General features: G+C 45.7%; 1 protein-coding gene across 6 annotated transcripts in view; it reads left to right on the top strand.

The window, feature by feature from the left end:
- The window catches only part of chchd3a (coiled-coil-helix-coiled-coil-helix domain containing 3a), a 56,059-nt gene extending 35,783 nt beyond the window's left edge, over positions 1-20,276 (top strand). For all 6 annotated transcript variants that reach the window (XM_076030190.1, XM_076030193.1, XM_076030192.1 and 3 more), the window contains 3 exons: positions 5,918-5,988; positions 16,685-16,823; positions 19,676-20,276. In XM_076030190.1, coding sequence (XP_075886305.1) covers positions 5,918-5,988; positions 16,685-16,823; positions 19,676-19,699 — 234 coding nt within the window. In that variant the 3' untranslated portion in view covers positions 19,700-20,276. The remainder of the gene's footprint in view (positions 1-5,917; positions 5,989-16,684; positions 16,824-19,675) is intronic.
- The last annotated feature ends 1,166 nt before the right edge of the window (positions 20,277-21,442 follow it).

Genomic DNA, 21,442 nt, shown 5'->3' with positions numbered 1-21,442 from the left:
AGTGTCAGCGAATCACCTTCACGCCGCAGCAGGAGACGGAAGATTGAGACGGAGGGACGGGGAGATGAAACGGCTGGCGACAGCAATACAGCAGATTGAAAAGCAAAACAAAACACTAAACAAAAAAATTTCAATGTGAGAATTAAGAGTTAAAAATCAAACAGACGTGATGAAAGGATCACGAGTACAATGTGGAAAGAAGAAACAGCAGACCGGGGTCAAAATCAGAAGGTGTGAGACTTAAATTAACATTTCACCGATTTAATGAATATATTTCAAAGCTGTATGTCCTCTGATTTTTCATTGACCATTTTTTTCCCTCAGAGTTCATAGCCAGCCAGGATAAAACAGAACAGAACCAGCCACTGCATGTGTTTAGCTTTGCATAGTCATGCTAATGCCATGAACGTAGCATTGTGGCAAGAAATGAGGATCACTAGCTGCGTTTCCATAATAGTAACTGTTACATAATTTGTATAAAATATTGCGTCTCCTCCTCCGTCCAAACATAACGCGACATCTTCGCTTGAAGTGAACTGGTCATGTGACCCCGTACGTCACATCCAGTGACGCCTAAATGCGAAAAAAGTGTTTCCATGACACTTTTGCGATATCCCTCTATATCAAATTGGTCTGAAAAATCACCTCGTGAGAGCATCAAAATCTTTTAGCAATATTTGAGAGATTTTTCGAAGTTTAGGTGTCTCCATCACAAGTTTTTTATTGCGATATTTCGGTTTTGGGCAATTCTAGGGGGAATGGAAACACAGTTACTGTCTGGTCAGTGGCTTTCCAGATTTGAATTAAAAACACTAGGGATATATATTTTTTTCATTTATTCCAAGTGAAACCTTTCAGAAATGTGTTTGTGGAGCCGAGCAGCGATGCAATGCTAAGCAGATTAGCTTGTGCACGTTTGTCTTAATTGCCCGTATTCTTCTAATGCAAACAGCAGAGGAGTTTGCAAAACTTTTTTTTTCCCCGCCACAGAATCCAAAGCTGCCCTTCCTGTCTGAGAACGCAGACGGGCCTGCTGACTATTACCTCCCGTCTGGTTCCTCGCCCCGTGCGTGCACACACGTTCGTTGGCTCGCTCGCTCGCTTCAAACACGCCGTCACCCAGCAGAAAGGCAGAGGGAGAAGAATATAAGTCTGATATATATTGCGCGTCTGTTCCAATCCAACGTGGCCATTCATCAGAGGGGCTTCCAGTGACAGGCCATCACCAGGCAGCTCAGCCTGCCGCCTGCACCGCCGCCGCTCGTCGCGGCCGCCGCCACCACCACCAAACACCTCCTGAAAACAATATCTATATATTTATTACCTTCTCACTCAATACCTGGCCTTCTGTAAAACAATCTCATATTTAACAATCAACTCACCCTCCCCATGTTTTTTTTTTCCATCTCACTCTATCCCCCCCTTTCTTCTTGTCTGCCCCTCCCTCCCTCCCTCCCACACCACATCTGTCTCTGTCTATCTGTCCTCTTGCTCGTTTTTTTGAGTGTTTTTTTTTTCTTCGCACCTCAATTTATTTTTTTTTTATTCCCTTCAGAAAATGTTCTTCTTTTTCTTCTTCTTTGTCTTCCTGCTATCTTTCTCTTCGCCTTGTATATCGATGAAATTGGATTTTTCCGCGCTCCCACGGAGGACAATCGCTGCGCCAATTGCCATCTCATCGCAAAGTTTCACCGCAACTGTGAAGGGAAAGAAATGCTGGGGAAAGAGCATTAAAAAAACAGTAATAGCTTCCATCTCCCCGTCTCTATCACTGAGTTGCTATCTTCATCACCGCCTCGGTCTGCCGCTCTCTCTTTGTTTTTTGTTTTTTTATCCGTCTCACTCTGTTGCCCTCTGACTGTCTGTGTGGACCGCAGACCTGGTCTCAGTCAGCTCATGGAGGTGAATTTTTTGTGGTGTTTCAGTCATTTAAAGAATTCCTGACCGAAAGATATTTGCTAATTGCATGCAAATAATAGAAATACGTCCGCTGCCTTTCTGTAGTCTCCAACATATCTGCCCATTTGCTTTTGACCCCTGATGGCAAGCAGGCGACTGCAGCTCATTCGATATTTTCACCTTGTTCCCATTTGCCGAGACAGCAGTTGAACGTATATGCGGCGCTCTGCTGTTACAAATGTTTATTTTTGATAGTGTTGATAAGAGCCCCCCCCCCTGATGAGCACGCTGTGGTGACTAATGAAGCAGCGGGCTCATTTTCTCCAGCGCTGCAAAAATCTCCTAGCGTTAGCCATGGCGGGGGGTTCCTTGCCTGTTTTTTGGCCCACCTGCTCGGCTGCAGATAAGATAAAGAAGCCATCAGCCGAGGGAGCTGTTTGTTTTATTCATTAAAAATGAGGGGCCTTTTTGTTTTTTTGTTTTTTCTCCCTCTAAATTGAGCTGGAGCCTGTTTGGGGGTGCAGCTCCTGTCTCCTCCATATCTGCGCGATGCATTAGCAGTAATGACTTAATTTGTCTATGACACGGCCCTCACACACACAAACACACACACACCCCTCTTCTCCCCAGCAGCTCTTTGCATGGTAGCAGAAACGCTAGTGTAAAATGTATGGAGTAAATGGAACGCAAACAAACAGAATCAAAGTGTGATACTTGTGTGATGTTTTTTTTTTTTTTGTCTTTCTCTGGATTGGAACTTGTATGTAAAATCAGTCAGATACGGGATTTTTCTCTTCCGGTCAGTTGGTGCATTCTTTGAAAATCTTATTTTGAGACCACTCAAAGTGCTTCCCTGTGCCAGTGTTTGTGTTTGCCACTGACGTTTCGTGTGCCCGTCCTGCGTTCCGTTGCTTCGCCTTGCATGCGGTTGTCAGGTTAAACGCTCGTTGGCTGTTTGTGTGCAGACACACGCGTGCTGTTCACGGCATCGGAAGCCTTTTCACGCGCGGCCCCCTCGCTCCTCTCCGCTAGATTTGTTGCACTGATTAGTGGCGGATCTGCCGTTTCTTTCCAGGTACAATCTCCTCATACTTAGTATTCCAAATGGATGGCCAATGCCGGCCTCTGTCCGACTTCCCGTCCTCCCTTCCAGTGGCTCGGTCTCGGCACCAAGGAGAGAGTTTCATTCTTTTGCCTCTTTAGCAGCAACCCCAAAAATCTCCTTCAGTCTTGTTTTATCTGTGAATAAGCTTCTCCTTTAAATCCTTTAGCTTTAGCACTTGACAGCTTCTTTGTCTACGCTGAAAAGCACTTGATTCGCGGGGCCAAGAGGGCACAGATACAGCACAAGCTTACAAGTTAACGCTTTAAACTTTTGGAGCGTACTTCTTTTCAGGGTGTTTTACATGCAAACTCATGTCTGCCTGAGGGGGAGCTGCAGTAGGTTGGCATATTTTTCACAACTTTTTTTTAAAACGGACCAGCAAATTAGTTGAGAGAGAGGGCTGAAGACTGACAGAAAGCTGGGGAAAAGGGGGCGGGGGGCTCGTAGCTAAAGGCCTGGTGGGAAATCAACCTTGGCCAATCACAAATGGACAATGCTGTCCATTCATGCTCCAGCTCAACAAACGGAGCCACTTGACAACCCCCATTCAGCAATGCCTGAATTCTACCTTTAACATTCACTCATCCTGAGGGGGTGCAGAAACAAACCCAACATAAGTATATTATCTTCATGGAAGAAGGGGTTTCTTTGGCCTTATGATTTGATTACTCAGGGGACCCCATGAAGACATAAATCATTTCTGGGCAATTAAATCTGACACCTGGACTTGAGACATCTCCACGCTGCTCAGAGAACTCATTTTTAATTTGAAGTGCCACAAGGCTTCCAACAATTTAGGGGATTCTGTTAAGGACGCTTACATTCTTGCCACGTTTCACATCTGAAACTCCGTTTTTCTACCTTTCCCTGGTTGTGATAGAAAGAAAAACATGCAGCTCTTAAAAATGTACTTCTGCAGTGGCACACTTCTGCGAGCCCTCAGGGTTTGAGCCCGGCCAAATGAAGAGGGCTCGGCGCCGCATCAGACCTTTCGTTAGCGTTGTCATGTCCCATCTTCTTTTGGCCGCACAACGCACGTCTATCGATCTTTTCAGCAGTGCACTTCATTCCTATTGATCTGCGCTGAACTATGATGAATGTCTTACCTGCCGGCACGTTAAGTCGGGCCAGATGGGACCGGGAGGCTCGCATTTGTCACATTCCCCACTGTAATTTATGCAAGATAGCTTCATGTTTGGCTCCCACGGTCACAAATTCTAATCCCCTGCTTGTTGTCAGACCTTAATTAAGATGTATGATTTCTGCTTTATTTTTCATCAAGCAAAACAAAACAAAGAACGTCGAAATCCATCGTCGGCCCTAAAACGTCCCAAGTAAAAGGTGTAATATTACACACTGCTTTAACATCTGTGTTTTTCACACAATCATAGGTCAGTTAGTTTTGGCTTCTTGCTAACACCGATGCATTGGTAGATGTTGGGATGGAAGTACAAACAAGGCAGTCTGAGTGGGAGGATTTTTGGACGTTATCTCTAGCTGTATTTCCATTACAGTTTTTCACAAAATGGAAGCGATATTTCTAAAATTTTTGACAAAGTGCAATTGCGATTTGAAGAGTGTGAAGCGCATAAGCCGTAATTCTCATAAAATCTTGTCCCACTTTGATGGAGGAAAACAAAACATTTTGCGATAAATCTGCATTTCAATCTTGTTTGCTGTCAAGAATGGTAGTTATATTTTTCTCTTTGAGTACCGGTACTTGTAGAAAAATATTCCGGCTTCTCCTCCGTCGCATAACGCGCTATTTTCACTTGAAGTGAACTGGTCACGTGACCCCGTACGTCGCGTCCGGTGCAACTAAATGTGAGAAAAGTGTTTCCATGACACTCTTGCAATATACGTCTATGTCGATACGTGTGAAAAACCACCTGGTGAGAGCGTCAAAACCTTTCAGCCATATTTGTGAGGTTTTTCCAAGTTTAGGTGTTTCCATGACCAGTTTTTTATTGTGAGATTTAGGTTTTGCGTAATTCTAGGGGGAATGGAAGCACAGCTACTGTCTAAGCCTTTTGTGACATCACAAAGAGCTGTTTGCCAGATCTGTGGTCTAAAAAGCAGCGTGATCTGTAGAGATTGCTGGACATTGGATGGAAGTGACACACATGCAGTTGTCAGTCAATACGTCCATCACACTTGATAAACTCCTCCTCACTACATCATAAACTTGCAAATATTCGCAGTGGGCTGACAAAACACATTGCTCTCATGTCATAAATGGTATGGGGCCTGATTTATGGAGTCGATTCAGGTTTGGGGGTGGGGGTCCTGCTTAGTTCACTGGGTGTGATTCACCAGGGGATTGTGACCGGTGGCCTTCACGTTGTCGAGCAACAAGCCCTGTGACCTTACAAGATTGCTTCCTGTAATTACAGCAGTTGTTTTTTTGTTTTGTTTTTTAAATCCCTCTCTCCTGAGCTTTTTGTCGCACACATCCTTGTGCAGTAAAGGCGTATGTGTTACTCATTCTGCAGAAAAAAACAAGTTTGTAGCTTTAGATTTGTGCTATCACCGCAGGACCCCCTCATCCTCCTATTGAAGGCCTTAATATATTTCAAATTACAAAGTTATCTCTTGTGTTGTGGACAATAAACCAACAGATCATCCAGCTGTATTTGTAATATAGCTGCCCATTAAGTTTTAATGGACTTTGCATTCTGGTAGATGAAGCTCAGCTTTTAATGCCGCGCTCTAGTGCACTTGACTGTATTAAATCTGAATTGTTTATGTAAGAAGGCAACTATTTGATGGCAAAAAAAAGTTGTTTTTTTTGTCTCTCTAAGCAGTTGCAACCTGAAAGTTCTAAATGTACTGCATTGTTTTCCCCCTCTTTATTAATATGTATAATCCTCCTTTTTTATGCGTCTTGTTTGCTTTTTGCCCATTTCTCTGCAGAGTGCCCAGTTCTACAAAGTCACCACCGAAAACTTCCACAAAGCTGCCGATGAAGTGAATGCCAAGTACAAGTAAGTTCCAGCATGGGAGATCCGCAGTAGATCACGTTGCGTCAGTCATTCGAGGTTGTTCTTAATCAGCTTCAGAAAAAATAAAATGCATTTAAATTGCTCCTTTTCTTCTTGATTTTCCCTTTTATTGCACTATCTCTCTCTCTTTTTTCTTTTTTTAGCAAGTGTTAATTCTCTGTTTCATGTTTACGGGAGGTCCATAATTCCGGTTGAAGACAATATTGAATTATTCCTGCCACTTTGTAACCGCCGTCTTTTAATCAAGACCACACAGCTGGACCCATTCCCTAATGGTGATGATGTGGTTTGCCGATAAGCTGATAAGGGTGCTTGCACGTTTGTTTGTTTGTTGGACCACTCTAGTTTCTGTGTGCTTTTGATTTTTCTTGTTATGAAGTTATTGTTTGTTCTATGAAATTGGGTCTTCCGCCACGCTTGAGCCAAACAACATGTCTAAATTTGAATAATTCAGTGACACAGCTAGATACACGTCAGATTATTTCTCTGCTTCTGGAAAGGTTTTCATGCTGTTTTCTTCATCCATATGCACCGCAGCTTTAGGAGCGGCTACTTTATTGCCACATATTCCACGTCCGGGTGCCCATGTGTAGCACATATTATAGGCAAGAATGTAACTTAAGATGTGCAGAATCGCTCTCCGTGCATGTTCCATCTGTCTGCTTAATAAGAATCCATTAGGCTCCATTGTAATGCGGGCAAAGTGGATGAGGAGCCGGCAGAAGGTGGAGCAAGAACGAGACCTGGCTCTGAGCTCCCCTCCAGGGAGGCTAGGCTAATTGTGTTAGCGTGTCATTAGCCAGCGCTAACACTGGGATCATTGTCTCCCTCAGAAATGCTGCAAACTGATTAGCCCAGCCCACGGGCTCAGACTGATTTGGGGGGGCGGGCGAGCTCAGACTTGACCAAATCACATTAAAGACAAAAAAGAGAAAAAAAATGGATCCAATGGAACAACATTAGTGGCAAACGACAGCGCTAACGGCGAGCAAGACGTCAAGGCTAACGTGCAGGTAGTCATGTGACGCCAGCTTGCGCGTGAAGAGCAGTGATTGGCTGATTGAATTAAACGGGTTGTGCATTAGCGGGGATAGAAATGTGGAAAAGTGTAAGAGGAGGAGAAGGCGGGCGACCGTGGTGTGTGTGTGTGTGTGTGTGTGTGTGTGTGTGTGTGTGTGTGTGTGTGTGTGTGTGTGTGTGTGTGTGTGTGTGTGTGTGTGTGTGTGTGTGTGCGCTGGCCCTAATGAAATGGCGGGAAGGTCTGGCGTTACAAGACGGGACCATGGATGCAGTGCAGGGATCAGAGCCGGGGGTTAATTGGGTTTAGCAGGGCGTGTTGGGCTCAACCTTGTTTATGTGTGTGAGTTCATGCGTGATGGTGTGTGTTTGCGTCCGCTCATATGTTTGAACATCTTTTGTGAGCATAACACGCGGGCCTTTTCACGTCTCCCTGCCTCCTCTCTCGCTCACTCTCTGTCTCCCTCTCTCTCTCATATGACAGAGACGCCCCACAGTGATAAGATGCGATCTGCGGCCTCTGTTGAATAATAAAAGGATTTTTTTTTTTTTTTTGGGGGGGGGGTCTCTCGCAGGCTTTTGATTTCCTCCAACTTGAAAATGTCTCTCCGAGATTAAAAAAGATCTATATGGAGAAGAAAGTCGACGCCTTATCCATACTTGATAAAATTAGCATTTGATGTGTTAATGCGAGAGGGTTATAATGTACTGGGGAAGATGACATCTATCTTATTAGAATGTCTTCATTTCCCTCCACTCTGGCTCGTGTCATTGGTGCGGTTAACGGGAGTGATGGCACTTAAGGGGTTGATGAGTCTCGGCTGATACCCAGATATGATTCGCTGTGATCGGGGGGCGGGGGAGGTGTAAAATCAACCTTTTAAAAGGGATAGTTTCCCAAGAAATTGGTGATTTACCCATTTCTCACTTGCCTCTGTGACACTGAGGGTAAAGCTCCATGATGCCGTGTCCAGTCTGATTTTATCTCTCTCCAAACATTAATACCATGTTCATGGTATTAATGGCTACGTCAGCTCTTTCTAGTACTAAGTTTTTTTCACGTGCGACCTGAACTTGCCGTACTTACAAAAGCTAAGGCGGGCGTAGCTCCTTTCTAGAACGCTACAATCAATATTTTGCAAAGTATTGACATTTCATTTCCGTGCGAACTCTCAGTGTTCGTTGCGTCTCGTGTGCTGTTGAAAGTTTCAGTTGTAAAATGCCGCGCAATTCAGCAGTGACAAGCGCGCCAGATCACACGGGAATGCGGAGCCACTTGGTTGACTCGTTCAGACGGAGCCAGGACGGAGAGATAAAGTCCCTGGCGTGAATGTAGGAGGCTGTACGTGCCGACGCTGTGCTGCAGCTGTTCCTACACACAGCTATCGTCAACGTGGGAAATAATTATTCTGATTTGAAACAGGTTTGGGATGAGGGCGAGACGTTCTCACTGACAGAAAGTGGCGATTCAGCTGAATTACGCTGGGATGATTTCCCCTTCCCCGAATCAGTCTCTGCGGTGTCGATAATGGCTTTGCCGTGTTTTGTTTTCTTCTTGCTTCCTATTTATTTTCATAACCGTCATTTCCATATCTTCTTCACGATGATTACCATTGTAAAGTTATCGCTCCTTTTGAAAAATAGGATAGCAAAAATGTGTTTTCGATCCATTTATTTGGCACAGGAGGTCATTTCCCGTGGTGCTGTTGATACAAATAAATTAAAACGTAAGAGGACGGTGCTCAAGGGAGAGGAAAGGAGTGTGTGTGTGTGTGTGTGTGTTTGTGTGCGTGCGTGCCTGCAGTACAGCTGTTCCCTGCTGTTTTCCTGCACTATTCCCGGCAGAGAATGATGGAAATCTCCCAGTTGGAACGCCGGCCACTGCATCACTCTGACCTCGTTACATCGCAGCAGAAAAAGACACACTCATATAAACTATTGAAGTGTTCTCTTTGCAATCTGTCTGCGCAGAAGTCCGAAATGTAAAAAGAGCTTCAACGAATGCTTCGAGTGGAGAAAACAAAAACTCCCGAGAGACTCGGACGACCAACATCTGGCGCTCCCGCTGCAGAAATACGCAACTAGACCCGACAACGAACCCGTCAAGCCAGAAGACGGTATGTAGAAGTGGAGCCTCCACTCGATGCTGTCAGGAGATAAAAAGCCGTCACACGCCAGAGGAAAGCAGGCCTGATTTACACCCTGCCACCTTCACCGCCGCCTGTTTATCCACGTCTGATGCATTATCGCCTCGTCCAGCCCCGAAAGCGTGACCTTTACCGCCGCTACACGTAGGTGAGGGTGCAGGCCTGTGCGCACCCGCATGTGACGACCATTGAATTTGGAGCGCGCTCACGTATAGGCGTCCAGTCTGAGATTTCTCTTTAGGACGGCTCGCTGACGTGCGTGCCTGCGTCTCTGAGTGACCCAACTGGGACTCGGGGTTTGAATTGCGCGGCCGACAGGCGTGGAGTAAAAATGATAGATGTGAGATTATGCACAAGGATGGAACGGAGCGGTGGGGGGGACGAGGACGGGGGGGGGGGCTCTCAAGAATGGTAACGTGGTCCTAAGCCGCTCGCCGCTGTCAGCACTAACCTTTTGCTGAGGCTCGGAGCTTCTTTTGTGAGAGTCGGCCACTGCCGCTGTTGGCTGAGGGTCCTGGCGGGATTGAGATGTACGCTCCGGGAGCCTGGCGGGACCCGTGCCACGCTTTAAGATTCTGTGTTTTTTTGCTTCTTAGCTCTGAAAAAGACAACAATTAATGGAAACCTTTCGATGTGATGGTAGGATTTCTGAGCCGCAGCCCACGTAATCTCACCACCGTTTGTGTTTTTCGTGAAGGTGCTTTCTGGGGTGTGTAAACTTGGCATTTTCTACTTCTACATACTGACTCACGACGGGAGAAAAATCTCATTGTGGGCTGTCGCCTCAGGCCTCGCACTCTTTTTGTTGTTTTTATTATTATTGTTTATTGCCGCAGCTCTTTTGAATAAATCATGTATTTCTGAAAATTCAAATCCGCTCAACAATAGCAGCCTGCGCGCACACCTGCAAAGGTGAAACGAGGAGGCGTTAAAGACGAGCGGTAATGAATTTAAATGGCTGGCTTGTTTTTGTTCGGCTGGCAGACTGACAGTCGGCCTTCCCACTATCTTGCGGGGGAGAGGAGACCCACGCAGCCTCCTTCCGCTCCTGAAAAACGTCCCTGTCGCTCACTTGTTGGCAGTCATGTGCTTCTGATAACAGATGATTGATGATTCGAGGGCTGAAGGTAAAGGTCAACCGTGGAAGAGGTCGGAGGGAAAGTCCATGTTGGGGAAGAGGGAAACCGACGCATACAATCACTGTTGTGATCAACACCCCGAACGCAACTGCATTTGTATCCTTTCAAATACAACCGATTCCCGAGGGAGTTTCCCCACCAGGTCCCTTTGCTTCCGCTTAATTGAATCATACTGATGATCCAGAATTAATGATGTGGTATTCTATCGAGCTTCAAGTGAGCCGAGCTGCACTTTTTAATTATTAAAAATGGCGTGAGCTGAAGCTGCAGTGTTTTTTGCGTGGCACTTTAGCTGCAGCCGAAGAGGTGTTGTTCGGTAAAGTGTCTCCTCGCCGAGACGGGACAGACGGAGCGACTCTTTGACCTCGCCGCCAGATAAGACCGAGCGGCGGTCCTGTAGCTAGGCAACCCCCCCCCCCCAAGATGGCGTCAGCTGAGAGAGACAGAAGTCAATAGCCGCTTTAAAAGCTCCCCTCTCGGCCTTAAGAGCTTTGGCCGCGTCGGCCACAAAGCGGCGCGACCGCGTCGGAGGGACCTGCGTGGGCGCGCACGTGGACCCCGCCATTACACGCGGAGACCTTTTAGTGGCTGACGTGGCAACTTTGCGCGTTGGGAATGGTTGGGAAACCCACGCAGGCTTTTTCACGTCTTTCTCCATTGTTTTTTTTTTTCGAGTGTTTTTTTTACTAACAAACAGAAGCAGTGAAGTGAACTGAAAAAAAACCCAACATCGCTCTGCTCCTCCTCAAAGTTTGTAAGCAAGCCTTTGCATTCTGAGCTCCAGGTTCAGACAGCAGCCTCTGGCCTCAGCCCGTTATGTTCTGTATTTAATCTGCAAAGGGAGGGAATTAAAGACTGAATCAAAGCAACAATGCTTGGATTTGAACTGATTAGCAACCCTAATATCAACTTGCCTAGTTATACGTTGCCAGGATAACCACTTGTTTTGTATTTTGCAACCTTCACATTTTTCTTATGTCATAGCAGCCTTGTTGTGCCGCATTGCCCATGCCACGATTTATCAGCAAAACTAGCACAGTTTGCTTTACTTTGTTGAACGTTTAAAACATTTCCTATACATCGGGATGTAAACGTCTGTTTTTTACTCCCTCCTCCTCCTCTACTCATCCCTCTTTGCCAAAGTCACGCACAAACCGTGTTTTTTGTCATAATTTAAATCCATCTCACTCCCTCTTTATTATCAGCGGCTCACTCGCGGCCTCTCTTCTCATGCTTTCCCAGTCTTCCACCCCCCCCCCCCCCATCCCTCCCCCCACACCCTCCTCAGCCTTCATCTCTGCATCTCTCTTTCTCATCCACTCTCTCCACGCTGATGGATTTCACTGCAGGGGGTCACTCAGGTCTCCTTTTTAAAAGCAGCGTGAGCGAAATGTGTGTCATTTTTCTCCTTAACTGGATCATTTGTATTTATTTACCCCCCTCTGTACTGACGCCTGCCTTAACTGGAGAGAACACGAAGGCTTTTTAAGCGCCCAGCGGCCTCCGCCCCTTAACCCTATTAACCCCTAAGTGGACCCAAATGATGATAAATAGACAATGTGGTGATTTGGAACTCAATCTGTTGGTTGGCGCAGGGGTAATCCATACTGTCGATGGGGCGTCAGCGTGTTTTGCTTACGCATTCGATTCCCATGTCCGGCACCAGAAAGAAAGAGCCGGCGGAATGTTTTAGATGAATAATGGCAGGGAGCCGGAAATGTAAATGAATTAGGCCATAATGTGGCTTGTCCTTCTTTTTTTTTTAGGACAGCTCCATTTTTTTATTGAAATAAATAGTAAATGGTCAGCAGTTGGCTTTTTTTATTTATTAAAAAAAAAGAAAATGAAACAAATAGGTTCCAAAGGGAAGCAAGGCTACGAATGCAGATGGAATGAAAACCTTTTCAACACCACCACCACCACCAGCACCACCAGAGCCAGTTGATGCAATCGATACGTCCCATTAGAAGGGACAGTTTAATGCCATCCTGCGCTGGAATGCGCGCCCTCCTCCCACGCCCCCTTTTTCTGTTTCCGTGTGTTTAACCGTGTCCCTGCTCTGCGTCCTAATGCCTCCCAAATGATGACGGATGAACCGTACACGTCTCCAGATGCGTCTCACTCTTTTGTTCCTCTGTTGAGGCGTGCGGGGATCCTTAACAGAGATCTATGAATGTCATTTTAGCGCGCGGCCCTGCGTTACTGCGGCAGATGGTCGTCGTGGACCACGCTGGCCTCGGCCCATCAGAATAACTCTTGCATACAGCGCTGAATCCCAAAAGAGAGTGGCCTTGGGATGTGCCCACCGGCTTGTGGTCAGCATCCTCTTTTGAAGAATGACGCCCCAGCAATAAGTCTACGTACAGTAGACGTGTCTCCTTCGCGGGGGTCGGGGGGAAAAAATTGCTGACTGCGAGGAGGCCTGGGAGAAGAGAGCGTTTTAAATGATGTACGGACACCTTGAGGAGGGAGACGGACATTGAGAGGGAGCGAGCAGCTAATCTGTTCGGCTTTATTACATGTTAAATGGGACACATTCGCCCTGGCTCACATCATTCCTGTTCCTCCTCTCAACCTCCTTTCCTGCCCCTCCCCGCAAGCAAAACTCAACAAAGAAAGTGAGCCGGGAGTTTTTCTTTTTGAAGGTTCTTCGCTCGACTGAATGTCTTCGTCTTTTCATTCACGTCTTGTTATTGACATCGCCTTCTCCTATTTTCCAGACTGTTTCTCTCCTTTCTGTCACCGTCTTTTGGATGTTTCTCGGTTTTTATTATTATTCTCACCTTTTTTTTTGGTTTATCTTCTGTGTGATTTATGAAGTATAGCCGTGTGCCTAATGGAAATAGATACCGAAACTCTCTCCTTCGTTCCCATCAATACATCAAGGCAATTGGCGTCTACCAAGTGTGGGTGTTGATGCACAGTTGTTGGGGTGCGCGAGGTGTTGTCATAGAGACCTTTGACAGACCTTTATATGACTGTTTAGATTCACTGTCTCTGGGGTTCTGATGTGCCGGGCATGCGAACATTCACGGACAGGCACGCGCACACACACACACACGGGAAAAGTAATAACCAACTTCTGGCTCGATCTCCTATATTTGTTTCAGTGTCTGCCGCCACATTGGGTTTTTTATTAAATATCCATGAAGGTCTCATGGGATTTAGCAGTGAGAATAAAAAGCAGGGAGGGAAAAAAGGGAAGATTTCAGAAAGGAGGGAGCCAAAGAGACGGCGCTTGCATAACATCACACGGTCAAATCTTTAACTTTGGTTTGCAGCATGTCCCCATTCCTTTCTTGGGAATTGAGTGTCGCTTACCTTTCATATTCGGATAAAGTAGCGCCTAAAAAAAGACCAAAAAGAAATCAAAACTAGCAGCATGTTTGTTTATTGACGACACACAGACACTGTTTATGTTTGTTTTTTTTTAAAAAAAACAATTATGGTTGATATGGTTGTTATCAGTGACAAGGAGCTTGTAGTTTATTTCAAAAAGCAGGTGGTTCATACATCTCAAACGCATTATTGATAAAAGACAAGGAGTGATGAGAAAACATTTAACATCAAATTTAGATCAGTGTTTTGCAATAAAGCGGTTTTCATTTCATGCAAAACATAGAGACAGTGGTTTGGTAATGGGAGCTTGACTTTTTCTTGATGCTTATGAACGTTTTCCTGCTCAGGTTACATTGGAACAGTAGGATTCCTTCTTTTTCAAACCGTGCTTATGGTTTTGCCCTAAATTTCCCACAGTACAGCCAGGCTCTGTTTGTGTTTAACTTTTTAGCTGACCTTCTCAAGGGTTACTCAACCTTAAAACTGTAGTGTCGCACATTTTCAGCTCACCTTTGTTGATGGAGGGATGCTGGAGACATCAAATATTTGAAAATGCCCATGCAGTGGTTGTGGTTGGTGGTGGTGTTTGGTTTGCAATATGATTCAATCATTTGCATCTCTCCCCTCCTGCTACATACCCCTGCAGCAGGCAGTGTTGCCCTAACAAGTGACCTAAATACGCCCAATGTAAAGGTAGGGGTGGAAGAGGGGGAAGGTGTTGGATGGTTTGTTGTCCCTCCCAACCTGCTCTCTGGTTGGGGCGGGGACCTAATCTTAATCCTAATGATAGATGATACAGGATGCAGGGTGCAGCCGCAGTCTGTGTGACAGTGTTATTACATTGTGATTAACTCAGCACACATTCTCAGCTCCTTCCCAACAGATGGAACCAGACAACAGGCCAAAATGTATATAGATATATAAACACTTTGTTCTCGTTTCCCATCAACAAAACCTTTTCATTTTCACCAACTCGCCCCCACTCCCCCAACATTCTCACTCAGTGGCCACTACTGGTAATAAACACTGTGGTTTGTATCAGCAGGATGCACCTGGCATTAATGAGGATGCTTAAGTAAGTAATTAGTGGGCGTATGTGATCCGCCCCTCTGCCCCTGTAGACGGCTATAGGCGCTGTAACGAATGAGTGCCCGGATCCGTAGGTGCAAAACAGCAGCCTCTTTATTCTGCTGTAGTTAAAGATTGTGAAGAGCACCTAACATTTCCACATCGACCTTCTATCATATTTTTTTCTCCCAACAACTACAGTATAAAGCTATGACCATGCATATAAGCACACTAGGGCTGCAACGATTACCTATGATATTTTATGTGGGGAAAATTTAACAACTATGTCACAGATAAATGCATTGTGTGTCATTATTTTGATATATTTGTTGAAAAATGTATGCTGTCAGAGTGCAACAGTATCATACAGGTGTGAAGATATAAGCAAGTTAGGTTAAACAGAAGTCCAAAATAGGTGGTGAAAATAAAGAAGATAATCGTGACTAATCGAAAAAATAATTGATAGATTAGTCCACATCAAAAATAATCGTTAGTTGCAGCCCTAAAGCACACATCTACTACACTGCAACCAGCCTCCTGCTGCAAGTCACCCTGGGTAATGGCCCGTGCCACCCCCACCCCCAGCTTTGTACCCGACAAGGGAAAGCTAATTCCTCACCCCGGGAGGCAAATCAAACATGTGATTGTGACTACAGGACGTCGGCTTCACCTCCCTCCCTTTGCCAACAACAAGAAAAAAGAGAAAGATTCCTCAGAGGATCGCCAGAGTTGCTGATGGGCAAAATCTCTCTCACAGTCGTGCGAGGCAGATGGAGTGTGTTGGAGCGCTAGCGTGAACAAAACGATGACACCGCCATTAGCATAATAGCCCTAGCATGTGCTTGTGTCATCAGTATCGATCTTTATGGGGTGTGTGAAGAGACGGACAAAAGCAGTTAACATTGGGCAAGGCGTCTGGGCCGGCAGTTCGCCGCGCCGCCTGGCGACTGGACAGAAGAGCCAACCCTTGTGCACGGTCTGGCGTGACGGTTCCACTTAAATGCACTAAGGTTTAAGTGTACTATCTACCATTTTGAAGCGCTAGCATCCTCAGTGTAGCACCCATAAAAAACATAACACTTCAAGGAGAACCGCCAAAGTGCGCAGCACTGCGACCGGGCCGACAAGCGCCACCCCCTGCGAGGTGCTAAAACATTGAATTATCTCTCAGGACCAGTCCAAGGTGACAGCTAACCAGTATGTAAATGGCCGACACTCTCGGGGAGAGCGCATCAATGGATGGATTCGCCAGTGCCAGTACCAGTGGAGAGATCAATACTCCATTTCGCAAAGCCTTTTAAAAGTATACGACGTGAGAGGTCGTTAGACTGGAAGGTTTACCTTGCCGCTCGTCATAATTATCGCTGTAGTCGCTGCCGCATGAAAACGAGCAGCCCTCTCGCCTTTAGTAGACAAAAAAACAAAACGGCGATCCTGATTCCTGTTTTCTCTGCATTGATTTGTCGAGTTACTTCTCCCTCACCGAGTCCTGCGGCGGCGACGAATCGCCCTTCCTTGAGGATGAGGCCGGCGATGAAAGACTTGACTTGACGCCTCTTATTGTCCATGTTTAGAGAACCCCTGTGGCCTTGGGGTCAATACAATGTAATGCACGCATCAGCACAGTCGCTGGGCCACGGGGGGCTGTGCTGACCTTTGACCTTCCTCGCAGCCGCTCCAGTATCGTTGATTCTTGCCTCAGGTGTTACGGACAGGAATGATAGAGGTTGTGTTAAACACTTAAGGCTGAGCCCAGCCCGTGCATTAAGGAAGGTTCTTTTTTTATTATTATTATTATCATCATTCCTATTTTTCCTCTTGAGTCCTTGCCCACCCTGTAATTATCAGCTTTGTTGCATATTCAGACCCCCCCCACCTCCTACAGCCACATCCCATCTTTACCTGCTGCCTATTTCCACCATCTCCCATTTTCACATCACTTCTCTCCACTCCTCTGCCCTCCTGCAGGCGGTACGACGTCCAACCGGTGTGCGCAGACCTCCAGGGCCAGATCCTGGCGTGCTACAGAGAGAATGTGGGAAAAACCCTCAACTGCTCCAACATAGCGAGCCTTTACCTACAGTGTGTCAACGAGGCCAAACAGCAGGTACGCGTCTACCAAACAAACATGTATTTGCTTTTGGATTCTCACGTTGTTGTGCTTGCTTGGAATCATGGTTAGAAGCAACATGGTTCAAAATGTTGAATTTTTGTTTTCATTCTCCAAAGAGCAACAAGTATGCACACGCGTCCTCATGGGCGGATGACATGTAAGTTGTGGCACCGTCACATCCCGTAGCCGTAGCTTTTAGTGTAATTGATGTGTGTGCGATATGTAGCCCTCCAATGATACCTAAAGTTGACGTCACTGGGCCTGTAGACGTGTACGACGGTAACTTTAGAGTGGCTGCTTCCTTTTTAAAATGTCTAAATGAATTGGATACGATGCGCTCACGCTTCCACACCGGCGTCCACTTACATGGCCCCTTGCTCTTAGACAGGAGAACACGATTTCCGCCGGACAGCTGGCGCCTGAATAAAGCCTCCGTCTGAATGGCCAGTTTAGGCCTTGCGCTGTATTTCCATAACGCCTGCTGACACAGGCGTTCCCTCTCACTGTCTCTGTATGTGTGTTTTAATGTAATAAGACCAAGGGGAAGCAGCCGCCGCTCCCTGGAACTCTCCCGAGTGCAAATGTTTTTTGGAAATGTTTTTTTTATACCACGGTCACACTCTCCGGTAATGGTAATGTCACTCCGGTTGATATTAACTTGATTCCCCTGATCTCACCTTGCAGTATGCATCCGCCATCAGCCCCAACAAGTCCCAATTTACATTCATGAAGCTTTTCTATTAGATTTGGTTGTTTTTTTTATTCTTTTTTTATTTCATTGTTTTGCTAGATATAAGGAAAACGGAGTCTTGCGCCCCCCGCCGGATATTAGTATTAGATTTAAAAGTCAGAAGCCGGCAGATTTTTAAGCTATACATCATGTAAATTGCCCAATGTTTTATTCATGCTTGTGTGTGCATTTTAAGAAAAGCTACCTGTGGCCTCGGCAGGATTTCAGTGAGGGCTGGCGCTTGCACTGTGGATGCTGTTATGATGTTGTAAATTGTTTGCAAGCAAGCCCGAGACGATATGGTAATCCGCTTGTGTTTATCACCCTCGGGCGATCACACACACTCCTGTTTGTTGGCGCTTATCTGGCTGAGACTTGCTTTTTAAAGTCATTAGGTGCATAAAAAAGCAGTTATGTGATAAGGCTTTAAAGGAATATTATGCAGAATTACACAGCCGACAAAAAAAAAAAGAAAAAAAAAGAGGAGAAGGATTGACACGAATTGATGCAGCACCCTGATTGGGGTGTTTACCCAGCTTTATCGGAGCCGAGCAGGAAGCTGGGAGGAGAACAAATGTCCAAGGATGTGACTTTGACCTCTGTAGGTCAGGAGATCCAAATGTGACGGCGGACGGGGGCCGTCTCTCATCCCCGTGCCCTTTCTGTGAGACGCGCAGCGGCACAGGCTGTTTTCAAACGGCTGAATCTCTCTCAGATCTCTAGTTTTAACTAAAACTGTGGCCAGATAACGTGGTTTAAGATGCCATCTCACAGCGGATTAAAAAAAAGTACTCTACACACACACACACACAACAAATAATCTGAAATCTCAATTTGACAGTATTGACTCCTCTGCAGCAATAGACATTTTCAGCCTCTTTGGCCTTTGTCACTGATAATTAGCGGCCTTATCGCCACCATCTGCGATAACATTTAGACCCACTTTCACTGGCTTTTTGTGCCTTTCCGTGCCCCGCCACTATCCTTCCGATTCTGCCTCCATCCATTCTCCCCAGCCACATTTCTAATGCATTCAGCACTTAACAGGCCCCGATAGGAAGCGGCGAGGAAGAGGTAGTCGAAGGACAGATAAAGTCTCTCTTTTTTTTTTTCCCTCATCCACCATGAAAAAGAGTTTATCGTTGCGGCCCATCTCTTCATCCACTGTCTGCCTCCTCATTCCATATTCTGGCCGCATGGCCGCCTCTTGCTCTCTATCTCTTCGTTCTCCACTTCATTTTTTTTTTGAGACTAAAACTGTCCGTCTCCATTTTCGTCTCAGTGGGCCGGAGTGGATTCCATATTTGTGGCTGGAGGCGTTCCGGGGGAATGGAATTAAGCTGGCTCATGACTGCTTAAGCATTAATTTGTTTTCCTAAAAGTCAATGAACGTGTATTAATACATGATAAGTTACTGCAATAAACAGTTTGCTTTTAAGGGTTCTAGCAAGTTGATTGATTCCGTCATGTTCGAATAATTAATAGTTAAAAAACAACAACAACAACAACAACAAAAAAAAACCTCACTCACTCTGGTACTTGGCTGGCACACTCATTCCACTGAGTGGTTCCCTGATTCCCCAATAATGGATGTTACGTTGTGACATTGCCGTCTTTTTTTCTCTCCGTAATTTCTTCAGCAAATGTATGAACGTTTCAAACAATCTCCTCTGTTCACTTTAGAATCTTTCTCCGCTGCACCCAGGTCGAATCAACAACATATTTCTCTTCAGCTTTCTTGTGTCTATCCTCCGTATTTTCTCCTCTTCACTCTCTGCTTTACAGTTTTTATCCCTTGGCATCAGCTGCAATAGACCAGTTCAAACTCTTATTGACAGGGAGTGCTGGGGATTTGTGGTTGCACTTATCTCTAACACGGAATCCTCTGCCCTCGGGCCTAGCTCACGTCATCCTCTTCCCTCTTCCTGGACTTTCCAGCCTTCCTCTCTCTCTCTCTCTCTCTCTCTCTCTCTCTCTCTCTCTCTCTCTCTCCCTCTCTCCCATCTCGTCTCCACAACAGGACATGTTTTCCTCTTTGTCTATCTATCCATTTGTTTATTTTCAGGCTGGTTATTGCCCCTTCTAATGCCTTCTTCCTTATTTTTTGTCTCTTCAGAACAAGTTGAGAACTGGGGGTTAAGGATGGTAGAGGAAAGACGCCGCACTGGAGCATCTGTTGCGACTGACGGGCGGCAGACACATCAGGCATGGATGATGCGAGAAACGAGACACACCCTCCCAAAAAAAAGAATCTGTGGAGAGCCGAGTTAGACTAGGGGCACCGAACACAGCACCAGCAGGAGAAATAGGCACTTCCCCCCCTGTGAGATTCTACCCTCCTCCTATCTCCCAACTCCTGAGAATATTTAGGAAGAGAAACTGTGTGGGACTACAGCAGCAAGCCTGAGCTTGGTCTGCAATAAGGACCGTTAAAAACAAATTTTTAAAAAGGGCAAACAAAAACACGCCATCATTGTGGTAGATCACCCCCATCCTCACCCTTCACTCCACATGGAAAAAGTATATTTTTGCTAATAAATGTCAGCCACTGTTGTCTGTATATGACATAGGTTGCGGTTTTCTCCCGAAACAACGAAATCCATCCAATGTTACCATCTGTTTGTGTAAGTATCTTTAATATTGCAACAGTTTGATTATTTATCAGGACCTGGCACTAGTGTCTGATCGGTGCAAATAAAAGATGATAAACTGAAGAAGCTTTCTTGAACTTTTTTCCCCCCTGGTATTGAGTGTGTGTGCCTTTTGCTTCCTCACTATTTGTCACCACTGTGGTTTTTGTGGACACTTTTATTGTATACAATTTTCCCCCACTCAAAACAGTGTTGTATTTTACGTGGATTAGAGGTGTTAAGTTTGGCTGACACCGCAGAAAAAAGGCACAGGCGAAGGCTAACAATACCTCTTCCTCACGGAAGGGGGCGTTTGAGAGCCCTCGAATAGGACTTTAGCTGGTTATGGCGCCACCGTCGGAATTACGAAGTCAAGTGCACCCAGACAGTCTTCTGTGTATTTGTTCAACCTGTTTGTCTTTCATTTTTTGGGTATTTTATCCCTGTCAACAATGTCTACTGAGGAGGATACTTTTAGAACTCAAAGGCTTTTAAAAGTAAAAGGAGAGAAGAGGGACTTTTCCCACAACATGACAATTTCTATCCAGATGAATTCACTTCATTTACAAGCAAAGGTAAGACCATGGACTGTTGAGTATATCGTATCTGTTAATATACTGAGTGAGAATGGAAGTGAAGAAAAAAAAAAAACAAGCTCTTTCTTTAACCCGCCACAAATGTAATGTTCTTAGACCAAGGCGAAGCTAGCCAGGCGGTTTGTACACCCACACCAGTAATTGTGTATTCACCGCCGCTCATTTTGGCGAACAACATAAGTGTGCAAGGTACGTGTGTAAAGAAAAGCAACAGCCAGGTGAATGGTGATTTAAGCTGCTGTGTTGGGTTCATTTGAACTCTTAACATCGAAGGAGTCACAGCGTTCCCAGCTGCAGCGCGAACCCCGCTGCACGCGCCACTCCTCGCATTGCCAACCACATGCGGAAGTTGAAGCGGGTAAATACCCAGATACTGCGCTCCTCAATACGCAGTTCTTTTCCCTTTCACTGTTCCGCAGTGTGAACCCTCCTGCGCCATTTGTTGCTACTCCTCGGAGGAGCTAAAAGCCCCTTTCCTTCCATTGTCTTTCCCCGCCTCACGCCCCGTAAAGAATTCTGCAGGGTGTTTTTTTTCTTTCATTTTTTCATACTCTCACAGACTAAGGAAATAAAACATTCTGTTTCATCCCTTCATTGTCTGCCACACTTTCTAGAATTGGGGTGTAAGTGGATATACAGATACTTGCGGCATCAGTA

Source organism: Nelusetta ayraudi, unplaced genomic scaffold, assembly GCF_046127955.1.
Source record: "Nelusetta ayraudi isolate G7.1 ecotype Tasmania unplaced genomic scaffold, CSIRO-AGI_Nayr_v1 ptg000027l, whole genome shotgun sequence".
In the NCBI taxonomy this organism is placed as follows: Eukaryota; Metazoa; Chordata; class Actinopteri; order Tetraodontiformes; family Monacanthidae; genus Nelusetta; species Nelusetta ayraudi.
The sequence above is the reverse complement of the archived record's forward strand: the minus strand, read 5'-3'. Positions and strand labels throughout refer to the sequence as shown.